Consider the following 13,546-nt stretch of genomic DNA (forward strand, 5'->3'; position numbering starts at 1 on the left):
AGAAAATTTTCGCAAAGGAAAAAGTTGCTTCAAGTCACCTCAGGAATCATCCTCTCTCAGATTGCGAGACATTTTCGGGACAGCCTGTATACATAGTTCTATAAGCTTGTAATTAGAACTTTATTAACGTCATTGGAAGGAAAAGACGATGATGTGAAAGTTAATGAAAGTATAGAAGTATAGTAAACAAATATTAAATATAAATAATATATAAAAAATGGTAAATCAATCACCAAGTTCCGGTTCATTACGTTTTATTCGGAATAATTCAATTCGAAGACAATTTTATAATGCGAAAATACGTATGCTTGTAGATACATACAGTCGATGCCTTTTTTAATATCATTCAAATGTTAAACTTCTACGAAGGCTGCACAATGTGCTCGGGCCCCCTTGACAACTGGCGAAACGGTAACACCGATTAAATTACGAAACAAACGGAACCGATTTTTCCTTCGATCGCCGCCGTCGCCGCGAGACCTTCGCGTCGGCCCGCGCAGTTGCCAAACGTCCGAGTAACACGACCGTGTAATGTACTCGATTATAATAAAATAGTTGTACACAGCAATGATTTTATTTGTAATAAATGCAGTAAGCTGACTAGTAAATTTTACAAATCACAGGTAGGAAGGGAGTGTTGCTCGCGCAACACAGAGGTAATGTTATTAACAATTTCGTTCGTTTTCACTCCCTTTATGTACATCGGCTACCTTTCTCTCGCCGTCTCTTGAACAGATTTTTGCCTGTCGCCTCGACGTTCATTGTTTCCTCTTTTTTTTTTGTTTTTCTTTTTCGTGTATCCGTATTTTTTTCTTTCTGCGATCGAGCGTCCCGCCAAAAATCTTAACCTCTATTTTGCTTTTGTTTTTTTTCACCGAAAAGAATTCATGATTGCCGGCCAAGGAAACGTACCGAGAAGTACCGAAGTACCGCAGAAAACTATTGTTCACAATACCAGCTGATGATCTGCAAAGTTTTACAAGCGGCTGCGCTCGGAACGATTAACTTACTGCATAAAAACAAGAATCAAAGGAAACTCCATTGTTATGCGTCGATGCACGCAATCCGGTGTCCTAATCGTTAACGCGCGTTGTTTGCTACCAGCCGTGTGCGAAGATCACGATTTTCTATTTTTCGCAACAAAAAAAAGAACAACGCTATTTCTTTCTATATTTTATTCTTATTGCAAAATTAAATGCCGAGTCCGTGCGATTTGTATTTTATAAATAATGTTCTCTAACGAATTCTGTCGCTTACATTGTATGTTATTTTAAAGCTCGTTCGCTGCTTAATCTATCCGCCTTAAAATCAATCTCTTAATATTTTAACAAGCGATCAGATTTGTTAGAAAAACGATTCCGGAAACGAACACGCTGGTAGCAAGCGATTTAAACCACGGATCCTTATGCACATTTTATTATTTCATTTTAGCCACGAGAAATCGTTCACTTGGTCAAAGAAATGTTTCTAATTTCATACGAAACAATGACTACAGGGTGTCCCAAAAATGTCTCGCAACCCGGAAATGCGTTCCTCGGATCATTTGGAGCAACTTCTTCCTTTACAAAAATGTTCTCCGAGGCACCGTTAATGAGTTATCGACGAAAAACGGTGCGCCAATAAGAATCGAGTACGGCTGACGCGAGGCGGCCCAGCCAACCGGCGCGCGAAGCCCGGTTCCGCTCATTGACACGGCTGCCTCGCGCTAGCCGCGCTCGCCTCTCATTGGCGCACTGTTTTTCGTTGATAACTCATGAACGGTGCCTCGGAGAAAATTTTTGCAAAGGAAAAAGTTGCTTCAAATGATCCGAGGAACGCATTTCCGGGTTGCGAGACATTTTTGGGACAAAATTTGACGAAAAATTCTGTATAAAAATGGGAGAATCGGCATAAAGATCCGCAGCGTTGTCGACCATCTCTCTGCTCTACAATAAAATGCGCATCGTGAAAGGACACAATCACAGACGGCTTTTCTCTCTCTCTCTCTTTCGTATAATAGATTGCAAATACTCAAGCACAACGATAATGCACATTGAAAATATATATAAATTGGTGTTCGCGGCACATTAAAAGCCTACATTTAATATTCTCCCGCGTTTATAGGATCCGCTTAAACGTAAACAACGTGTTAGATTCGTAACTTGGACAATTATTTTAGTCGCCGTTTTTTTTTTTTAGTCATGGTCCGCATTCGATTAGGCATTGTATTGACGTACGCTTGCTTCGTTCGATTCGCATCTCCGCGCGCATTCCACAGTATTGTCCGTCGCAATTGCATACAAGACGATTATTTAATCTGTTCAACATTGATTATTATAGGCGCGAAAAAGTTTGTATATAACAATTAAACGATGTAAAATGATGATGATAAATTCAATGAAATTTACAGGACACAAAGGTCAAAGTTTAATTTCTTAAGACTTAACTTTATAAATTAAAAGATTGGTTAATTTATAATAATTTCGCAATAATTTCGTCGATCTATGAAATATGCAATCGATCCTAAAAAATGTACAGTTCTAATTAAAAAAGAAAAAAGATAAAAAAACAACACTTAGCGCTAGTATCTCTTGAATTCATCTAAAAGAAATTCGACCTTTTAATTTATATTTTATAATTATATTCTCATATTTTTAAGAGTAATTAAATAATCGTTTTTTATACAGTTAGCGGAGGACACACTGTTTAGAAGATCGGCTACATAATAATGTTAAAAAAAAGAAATAAACAGAAACAGAAAAGAATTTTCAACAATTGAAAAAGCGATCTACAGAAACGATTGTTAAAGTGCTTTTACTCCGCTACCATTCGCATTTATCGTTATCCGGTGAAACGAATATAGAGTACAATCACGTGATCATGTGTCTCTGCCGACAGAAATAATCATTTTGAACGGTATAACTGTACTTTTGTGTGTAGCATCCCCGCACGCTTCCGTTACTAAAACAGTGTCTCCTATTCAAACGAAATCCGTCCGCATTTGTTATAAAAGATACGTTCGGGACAAACAACGGAAAAAGATATGTTTTATAAAAAGAATGGCAGTATGTACTTCTTTTTACGCGTGATCATCTTAATTTAAGACGTCAAGCACTCTTACACATCTATGTTACAATGGACGCAAACATCGTGATGGAATCGATATGCTCTGTCGTTTCAAAGAAATTACGTTTGTTTGGTGTGTCGTTGAAACAAGACGCAATGATGCAAGCTGATCGAGCAATAGTGGACTACTATATATGCGCATGATGACAGTGGTGTTCTATGTATAAATTACGCGAATTCTCCTATCCACGGAAAAAACATATTCGACAAATAATACTTTAGACTACGCTAGAGATAACAGAATATATTACTAAGGATATACAAGGGCGTCCCGAAAATGTCTCGCAATACGGAAATGGGTTCCTCGGATCATTTGAAGCAACTTCTTCCTTTACAAAAATGTTCTCCGAGGCATCGTTCACGAGTTATCAACGAAAAACGGTGCGCCAATAAGAATCGAGTACGGCCGACGCGAGGCGGCCCGGCCAACCGGCGCGCGACGCCCGGTTCCGCTCATTGGCTCGGCTGCCACGCGCTAGCCGCGTTCGCCGAGCTAACGAGCGCGCGATCCCCAGCTGCGCGTTGATTGGCTCCGCCGCCTCGCGCCGGCCGCGCTCGCCGAGCCAACGAGCGCGCGAGGCCCATTGGCACACTGTTTTTCGTTGATAACTCGTTAACGGTGCCTGGGAGAAAATTTTCGCAAAGGAAAAAGTTGCTTCGAACGACCCGAGGAACCCGCCACTTTCGGATTTGCGAGACATTTTTCGGACACGCTGTAGAGAAACGAAACGATAATACATATTCTACGATAAAGACAAAAAATGATCGATATACGCTTGTAGTACCATACTTTTTTTTAAGACTAATCGTTGTATAACTTCCTCTGTATGTGGATATTCGAGTCGGAAATAGACATTTCTAGTGCTATACTGAACCGATCAATATAGCAACGTTAATTACCAGCCCGTGGACGTTCGCGCGTCGCTGAAAAAGCGATCCAACAAAAATCTCTGTTTATTCTAGATATATTGTGCTCCAGAAGTGTGAAACTACTACATTAGCGAAAATGTAGTGCATAATAAATGCCGTACAAGCGATCATTTTCAATATCTTCGCTATCGAAATGATACGTTTGAAAATGAAACGTCGATCTTTACCCGCTCGTGCAAAATCCACGAGAACGCACGAACGTCCACGGTCTATTCGATAACAATAAACATTCACGTCCGAATGAATGCAGAGTATCTCTCTTTGTGCCTATCAAAGGATAACGTTAGAACCGTTCTCGCTCGTCCGGTGTGAGATCAACTCACCGCGACCACAACGTGTAAATAGATTGAACAATTTGCGATGCAACTGATTGATTGATTGATACTCGCAGCGACGCGTACACGTTTCCGTATCACAGCCGAACGGCCTGAAGAATTGTTTGCTTGTGTCCGCCGATGACGTCCGGATACAATCTTGACCAACAGAAGGGCACGACGACTGTTTCGACGGCGGGTGTTCACATAAAGCCCGCGAAACGCGAATTAAATATACAGGCTGTCCCGAAAATGTCTCGCAATCTGGGAGAGGATGATTCCTGAGGTCATTTGAAGAGTAACTTTTTCCTTAGCGAAAATGCGACCCGCGGCTTCGTTTACGAGTTATCAACGAAAAACAGTGCGCCAATCGGAGAGTGAGTGCGGTCGGCGCCTCGCCTTCGCGGCCAATGCCGCTGCGCCAGACGGTCGGCGCGACGCGGCAGTGGTCGCGAGGGCGGGGCATCAGCCGCACTCGCTCTCCGATTGGTCACGGTTTTTCGTTGATAACTCGTAAACGAAGCCTCGGAGAAAATTTTTGTAAAGGAAAAAGTTGCTTCGAATGACCCGAGGAACCCGCCACTTTCGGATTACGAGACATTTTTCGGACACCCTGCAGAATCTCCTTGTTCCATCTGGTTGGAAATAGAAGCTGCACAATCCTCGTTATTAAATACTGACGGCATTGCATGGATGGATACGATCTATGGTAATTTTACGCTAACGGATTGGTACCTGCCAACCATACCGACAAACGTTCCCCAATACACGGTGCAATTAACGCGTTATTACTGTACTCGTCGCGTAAATCGTTGTGCGAGCAGGTCTACCATTGCCACTAGACTGCAGATTTTATGCAAAAAATTTTTGTTTTGAAACATTTAAATGTTCACTGAGATTTCCAATGTGCTGAAAAACATGCTAGAGCCTTCAACGGGAGAAGTAAATTTCTATGTAACTTGTAACAAATTATTCTATGTAAATCGCATAAACATCTGCAGTCTAATCATTGTTACAGATTACAGAGTACAGTTTGTGTATCTTACAACGGTTCTCGCCTCGACTTGGTCGCGCTCGGTTATTGCATTTGAAAGGATTGATCTCTCGCAGAAACTCTTAACCCTGATTTAACATCGCTACAATGTGCTCGCAATAATTCATCAGATTCGTTGAATGTTCTCTCGTGTGTAAATCGTTTTTCCTTTTTTTTTCTTGTTTCGTTAGCGTCTACATATCTTACATATCTAACTAACTACTGTACCTATTTTCGTGGACGAATTCAATGTCTCAGACTGTTGTTAAATAATAAATATACATATAATTTGAAAAGTAGCAACAAATAATCGCCGTATAAACACGATCGAATTTCACGGGGGCCTTCGCCTTTTAAGTTGACTAGACAAGGAAAGGCTCCGTAAAACAACCGATAAACAAAATAATAAAGATACGTGCCTGCCTCGAACAAATAAAAATACGGATAGCTTAACTAGGAACATGAATGATAGAACTATTTAAATACGGTAGCGTCGATGCTACTACTCTGCCTCTCTGAAACTGGATGAACAATCGAATTATAAATAATCTAACTAGAATCGTAAAATTAATAAATAACATAATTTCGATCGTGATACATGCCTACCCGATTGGTATAAACTAGAATTCCAGAGTAGCCGAAATTGCACCTAAGTACTCGAGCAGTTTAAATTCAAGCCTCGGCAGCGAAATATCCAAACTTGAATCTACGTTGAACAATATGTTATACGAGTACCTCGAGAAATTCAGATACTGGGCCATCGGACCTAAAACATTTCTGCTGAAAGTAACACGCGAAGTAAAAAGTAAAAAAAACAAGTACGATAAAGAAAATTCATCGGTATTAATAATGAACCCAAAGGTTTTCTCTGAATCGAACGTTAAGCATCAATCGGTTCGAACGGACAGAATACGCCGTCGTTAAAATTTAATAATTGATACGTAACTTCTTAAAGACATGCTGCCTTTCACCCCTACGAATGTTTCAATGTTAATTGGCCACCTGTTTCATACAATAAAACACAAAGAGACTTCCTACATCCGCGAGGCGTCTCCCAGCTTCGCGGACACAGTAATGTCTCCCTAATTGACGCACCAGATTGTACACGAAAATGGACAATTTTGGGAGCAGTAGATACGATTGTTCGAGGAGCCTTGCGGTTCGTTTTTATAATCGTTGACATGAAAAACGAGCCACAAAGCTCGAACAATTGTATCTCCTCTTCAATAATTCATTCTCCATTTTTGTGGACAATCTGAGCGTCGATTAGAGAGACATTAACTGTACTTTCTATCTAGCTCCTCGAGGAGTCATTGATGCCGATGACTAGCCCCTCGAGGATAAAATCGTGGCTGTGAGCTACGCCGAGGAAAGTTTCGACGAGGTCGTATTTCGTTGGAAGTATCGCGTCGATGAACTCCGTTCAGCTTAATAAATACAAAGCGAGAAGTTAAAGCGCCTTCAAAGCGTACCCAAAATATTAGTTCTGTGACGGTATTTCTTGGTTTTTTTTTCTTCTTCCTTTTTCTATTACTTCTGTGCAATATTCGAATGGGAAACGTTACGATTACGCGTGGATGATTGTCCACTGGTACTGGGAAGTCCTAGGCAGCCGTACTTAGATATATATATGTATAAATATATATATTATATAATATATATAATATATATATATATTTATCTTAAAGAGTAAACATGGCGACTATAAACGGGGGTATTCACAGATCGCGCGGCTATGTGCGCGGTGCTTTCATAGGCCTTGTGATGGACTGATTACATTTACATTGCTCGCTGTTCGCGGCGTTCGAATACACGCGTGACGTGATGTGCGGCAGCGAGCCTAATAGGTTAGGACCTGGTAGGCTACCGGCGAATCCGCTTCTTCCCAGAAAGCTGTGGGCACATTTGTACAACCTGGTTTGTAGGGTCAATACGTCGTCCAAGTCCTCCTCGCTGCTCGCAAATGAAAATTTTCATTAATTCGAAGAACGTGATGCGAGAAAAGAGAAAAATTCAATAAACAGATCACTACTTGGCTGCGGCGAGAAATTTCTGGAACAGTCTGTTCGGAACGGTGCGAGGTCGATCCACGGTGTCTGCATAGAGATCTGTTTCCCGATTGTACAGATGCAGAAAGTCGGAGAGCTGTTTGGCGGTAATGGCAGCACGGTCCTTGTCGCCGAGCTTACTGCTTGGCAACTGCGACAGAAAATATATTAGGTTGTGTAATAAGTCCATCTTGCCTTTTTTCTTTGTAAGAGGATATTAAGGCGAATATTAAGACTTATTACAGAGCCTGGTACTACCTTGGAAAGCATGGGGAAGGTATTGTCTCAAAAGCTCACCGTGAAGAAGAAGGGCGTCCTTAGATTACTGGCACACTGCTGAAGAAATTTCATTACAAGGTCGCAGCACGCTGGATCCGCATTGGGTTGAGATATCTTGCGCAGCACATGACCTAAATATAAACCGAAGGCTTTTCTTGCTTCCCCAGGACTGAACAAGTATAATTTTATTGTAATATAAATATACGTTTAACAGGTTTTATTGCGTTTAATCGCTTACCTAAGTTTATTTCCATCGTGCATGGCCTGTACCACTTGACTTTTGTATTTATGCTTGTCGATGTCCATATTCTCTTTACTGTCACCGCGGTCTAAGCTCTGCTTGTGCCCTTTCACTAACGCTCTCTCGTACCTTTCGTATCTACAACAAATCATGGACATTGTATATCGTGTCGCACATAACGCTCTCCAATGAATTTTCTGTTTCGATCAGTTTCGATCGTAGAGAATCCTTGGTGACGATTCTCTATTGATCATTGAAATACAAAACAGAGACGTTGGACTTATTAACCCTTAGCTCTCCACGCGTTTCTCGAGTACTACCTACCAGCAACTTCGGCACATTTTTGGAGCAAAGCGCCCGACATAAAGGAAAAGTCTTATTTTGAGCGGAAAAGATTACACGTCCTTGCGAAAGCGTTTGATTTTATTCATTTTATGTTGCTAAGTATAAAAATGGGCAAAAAATGTTTTAATCATAATGGTACACACGTTAAGCACGTTTTCACTACAAATAACAGTTGCCAACGTCGACAAAAACATAGCATCTTCATGTGTAATCACGCTAAAAACATTTTGCTCTGCAGCAGAGCCTTCGGATTTACGGAACAAATGACGGATGTCTCCATAGCGGGACCAACGGAGCGCTAAGGGTTATAACATTTCTGCCAAAGTACCTGGATAGCCTGTCCAGCGTAACTTCAGGAATGATGAAGCCGGTGGTGCGACTAGCAGCAGGAAATAATTGTTCGTGCAGCATTAGATTGTGATTGGTGTTCACGTGCTGGGCTCTGCCCGGTCCTAGAGGATCCGACACGACCGGTATCCCCGTTGTTGGATCTACATAAAGCATAAAAATATCAAACTATATTATATATCTACAGGGTGTCAAGGTTATGTCAAGGTTAAATTGAATGTACCCAAAAATGTCAAGGTTATGTCAAGGTTAAATTGAATGTACCCAAAAATGTCAAGGTTATATCAAGGTTAAATTGAATGTACCCAAAAATGTCTCGCAATACGGAAATGTGGGGTAGCCGAGGTCATTCTAAGTAATTTTTTCCTTTGCGGAAATGCAATCCGCTGCTTTGTTTACGAGTTATTAACGAAAATACATTGTCCAATGAGAGGCGAGGGCGCGAAGTTTGAGAGCCCGCAGCACGAGGCTTTGACAGAAGGTCGGGACGGACTCGAGCCGCGTTCGAAGCATCGAACAAGTCGCGAAGCGTGAACTTTCCGGATTTCTTTTTACTACGTAAAAGTGATATTTTTAAGAAAAACGCTGTTCACCTTTACTTTAGAACGTCCGAAGAATATTTACTAGTTTTTCGGACCCGAAATAATATGTAGTTTAACCGTGACAGCCGTTTCAATTTTCTGGTGTGAATTCATATGACACCTGATGTGTACCATATGTATACATATATGTATCTATATGACAGCGTGGAATACCATAAATACTTCTGCACACCTAAATACTGCGAATACATCTCCCACGACTTTGGACTAGGAAATATGCGGACAAATCCTCCTCTTCTTTCGAACTGCGCTTTCGCGGACGCCACTATACGTTGCTGCTCGCTGGTCAGTCCCGACTTATTGATGTTACTTTTGCTGACGTTCTTCTTTCTTTGCGACAACGTCTCCGCCGAATGGACTCTTCTGCACTGTACAGAAAGAAAGCGCCAATTTGTACGCGTTGCTCTGTTTTCTAGGTAGCTCCGGGTTAGTTCGACAGGACGTGTTTAACTCACGCTAGCTGTTCTCTTGGTCGAGACGACCGTGGATCGATTCAGGTGCGTGGTTTGCGGCCGCAGCACTGGGTCCACTGCCGAGACACCGACCAGGGTAAGCAGATCCGCTATCAACGCGGACTTCAGTCTGACGTCGAGCGGCGAGTCGCATCCCAACGACGGTGTTAGATTCACTTCCAGTAACCACGGTTTCAGCGTGTCGTCGATTAAGATATCAAAGCCGAATAGTTCTGGCAGCAGACAGAAAACGTGTTATGAAGTCTGGTTGTGGTTCTTTGTTTGGTCGCTCAAGCGATTCTTCGTGGACTTAGGAGAACCGAGCTTTTTATTTTTTTTATTTATTTTTTTGTTAATCGATTCTCTTTTCTTTTAATCGTCAAATTACCGAAGCAAGTCTCCGGATGCTTGACGAACTGCTTGATACCGCTGACGATGCCCGAGGCGGTCGCCAGGATCGATTTAATTATAATGTCTTCGACGCGCTGCATCAGCAACTCCGTGTCCTGTCCTATAGAGCGCAGGTGTCTCAGCAACGCCGACAGTGTCCACTTGTGACCTACATCCTCCGCGTCCGGATCCTCGCTTCTAGACAATTCCAAACAATTACTCAATCAAAAAGCCATACAGAGAAACCTGGTGCCAGGCGAAACGATTAATTGATAAGTTCAGATAACATTTCGCAATGATTATGGAATTCTTGATTGTGGAATTCTTACTTCACGTAATCCACGTGGAATTTGTTGATGCTGTAGTTGCACAGATGCATACAGGGGTTCCAGACGTACTGATTGCCGCCGTCATACTTCACCGTGGCGAACCTAACCAGGCCCTCCTCGTATAGGTATATCAACAGCGGGTCGTAATTCGTCACGGCGACGTAAAGTCGTAGGTCGCATTTGTGCCCGTCGACGAGGAGAGGATTGTTTATGTATTGTGCGACGATCACCGACTCGTCCATCAGGATCTTCTCGGGCTGGAAGCAGAGCGTTTCACTTAGCGAATCAACCGTTTGGAAACAACAAGCTAATCAACTATCGGAGGAGACTTTTTTGCTGCTTGGAGTACAGGAGCCAAGCTTCGTTACATTGTTTGCTGCGAACAAAGAGAAATTGAGTGCAATCGGTGCAATCTGTTCGATTCTTTGGCAAACTATTTTTAGACTTTATTATATAAAATAAGTGCACTTTGGAAGTCAGCTTAAAAATTAAAATCACTGTGTTCAATGTCTTCGTTTCTCTAGACTTTGTTACAGTCTGTTAAAGACGCTTGCAGAATACTCGAAGGTACTGTACACTTTGTTTGCTATGTACAAACAGAAATTGAGACTCGGTGCAATCTGTTCGATTCTTTGGCAAACTATTTTTAGACTTTATTATATAAAATAAGTGCACTTTGGATGTCAGCTTAAGAATTAAATTCACTATGTTCAATGTCTTCGTTTCTCTAGACTTTGTTACAGTCTGTTAAAGAAGCTTGCAGAATACTCTAAGGTACTGTACACTTTGGCAATGTCTCCTTACCGATAGCTATGATATTTTTAACTTTTCTGAACCTAATCCGAGGCGTTAGTTTCAGATTCAACTAACGTGTGCGTGTAAGGGAAAACTATATAGACCACAAGGAGAACACGGTGAACCGTGTTCCAGGCAGGAAAAACAGTCTTCTGACGATGCGTGAAGGGAGAAGCATATGGTAACAGCCCCACGTGCTCTTAACTCATACTTAGAAATTGTTATGCTCACACTGTTAACGATATAAATGCCACGTCCGCGGGAACTGGCTTTGGGTTTGACAATCCAGGGGCCGCGATACCTGAAATGCGCTGTCAGCAGTTCCCTGGACTCGCTGGGCAGCAGAAACGTTTGCGGTATGAAGTCCAAATTTCGGAGCCCTTTGCTGCGCTGCATCGCCTCGATGTTCTTGTACAAACGATCCTTTCGCGTGATCTCGTACGATCTGCAACAAACAGAGAAAACAAACGAGGAATATCATCGGCTATAAAAAAGGAACAAGGTGTACGCTATATACACAGTTCTTGGAGCGAACGCCGTCTGGCCTACCTGGGGAAATGATTGACTTTCTGGTGGGGCATCAGATTCCGAAGAATGTCTGGTTTCGGGTGGTTGCCCATCCAGAGGATGTTGAACTCTGTCTCGTTCATAGGCACCTGAAACAACAATCGTAGTCGAAGTTACGACAATGACTTTTTTCGGACGAGACTGCCGGTTACATCGCGCACTATTCGGGGGACTTTGACCTCTTTGTGCGATTAATGGTAATTGTAAATTGAGCAGGTCGCAATCTAAGGTACAGTGGTTGAATTAAGTGGCTTAATTATTGGATTGAAAGTAACTTTTACATTATTGCCGATATCTGAACGAAAACTAAACGAAATATTATCTTTGTATATTTCTATTTTCTATTATTTCGAATGTAGAAATATACAAGTGTGACATTTCGTTAAGTTTCTTTTTAAATATACAAGGTGACCCTGCTAAAAGGGACCACCTACAGTGCTGTGAATAGCTATAAATATATATAATAAATAAATATAAATAAATGTAGATAAATATAGATAAATATAAATAAATATAAATAAATATAAATAAATATAGATAAATATAGATAAATATAAATAAATATAGATAAATACAGATAAATATAAATAAATATAAATAAACATAAATAAATATAAATAAATAATATAATAAATAACTTTTATATATCCAAACAAAAATCAAGAACAAAACTGTATTTGTATATTTCTATATTAAAGACAATAGAAAATCGAAATATACAAATACGATATTTCGTGAAGCTTTCGTTGAAATATCATTAAAAGTGTAAAAGTTTGCTTTGAGTCTATAATTATTCACACCACCGTATGCCATTTAGAGTCGATTAGTGATTTCAACGTTGTACGATACACACTGTACGTATTCCGGTGGATCGGTTTACCAGAACATGGAAGCGTTCTCATCGCGAGTGCTTTTTAATATTCCCAGTGCATCGGCGTTTCACGTGTATCGCCTCCTCTGTCGACCTTGCGGACAGTTTTCGTCGGGACAATATCTGAATGTACACGACCGGACTGTTAATAATATTCACGTCGTTCGGATGAACGAGCTTTTGTGCGATAACAGGCGCGAACATAGTGACGCACGGAGTCCTTTAAGACTTCCTTTCCTCGTCGGCCTTTGGCGTTCGCCGCCGAACCAGCACCCATGCAAATCCAACGAATCCAAGCAGACCCCCTTCAAGGTCGAACTTTAATGTCACGCAGGCTTATCGATGGAGAACCACGTGTCTTTTGATTTCAATACTAGAGATCGCAGCGCTCGAGGCGCGCAGCGAAGTCACTCTCGGCGGCCATAGAGAACCGCAGTCCCGCTCATTGGCTGGGCCGCCTCGCGTTAGCCGAGCTCGCCTCTCATTGGTCGGTGTTTTTCGCGAATAACTCGTGAACGAAGCCGCGGATCGCATTCGTGCTAAGGAAGAAGTTACTTGAAATTACCTTGGGACCCCTTATTAACCCCTCGTTTCCCGATTTTGAGCAATTTTTGGGACACCCACTATACAGGGTATATGTAGTATAATATATGTGTGTATTATATAATTATATATAAATGTCTCGCAACCCGGAAATGGCGGATTCCTCAGATCATTTGAAGCAACTTTTTCCTTTGCGAAAATTTTCTCCGAGGCACCGTTAACGAGTTATCAACGAAAAACGGTGCGTCAATACGAATCGAGTACGGCCGACGCGAGGCGGCCCAGCCAACCAGCGCGCGAAGCTCAGTTCCGCTGATTGGTTCGGTCGTCTCGCGCCAGCCGAGCTCGCCTCTC

General features: G+C 41.7%; 1 protein-coding gene across 3 annotated transcripts in view; it reads right to left on the minus strand.

Moving 5' to 3' along the window:
* Positions 1–237: 237 nt before the first annotated feature.
* TTLL5 (Tubulin tyrosine ligase-like 5) overlaps positions 238–13,546 on the minus strand; it is an 86,283-nt gene continuing 72,974 nt past the window's right edge. Inside the window, exons 1-12 of one of the 3 annotated variants that reach the window (XM_076527674.1) lie at positions 12,632–12,745; positions 11,761–11,867; positions 11,513–11,656; positions 10,417–10,673; positions 10,086–10,285; positions 9,701–9,930; positions 9,418–9,613; positions 8,624–8,786; positions 7,948–8,088; positions 7,728–7,878; positions 7,415–7,581; positions 238–7,335 (exon numbers count right to left, since the gene is read on the minus strand). In XM_076527674.1, coding sequence (XP_076383789.1) covers positions 7,116–7,335; positions 7,415–7,581; positions 7,728–7,878; positions 7,948–8,088; positions 8,624–8,786; positions 9,418–9,613; positions 9,701–9,930; positions 10,086–10,285; positions 10,417–10,673; positions 11,513–11,656; positions 11,761–11,867; positions 12,632–12,680 — 2,025 coding nt within the window. In that variant the 5' untranslated portion in view covers positions 12,681–12,745 and the 3' untranslated portion in view covers positions 238–7,115. Of the gene's footprint in view, positions 7,336–7,414; positions 7,582–7,727; positions 7,879–7,947; positions 8,089–8,623; positions 8,787–9,417; positions 9,614–9,700; positions 9,931–10,085; positions 10,286–10,416; positions 10,674–11,442; positions 11,657–11,760; positions 11,868–12,631; positions 12,746–13,546 lie in introns of those variants that run through there. The other 2 variants (XM_033472113.2, XM_033472115.2) reach the window with 2 other exon arrangements.

Source organism: Megalopta genalis, unplaced genomic scaffold, assembly GCF_051020955.1.
Source record: "Megalopta genalis isolate 19385.01 unplaced genomic scaffold, iyMegGena1_principal scaffold0037, whole genome shotgun sequence".
Classification (NCBI taxonomy): Eukaryota; Metazoa; Arthropoda; class Insecta; order Hymenoptera; family Halictidae; genus Megalopta; species Megalopta genalis.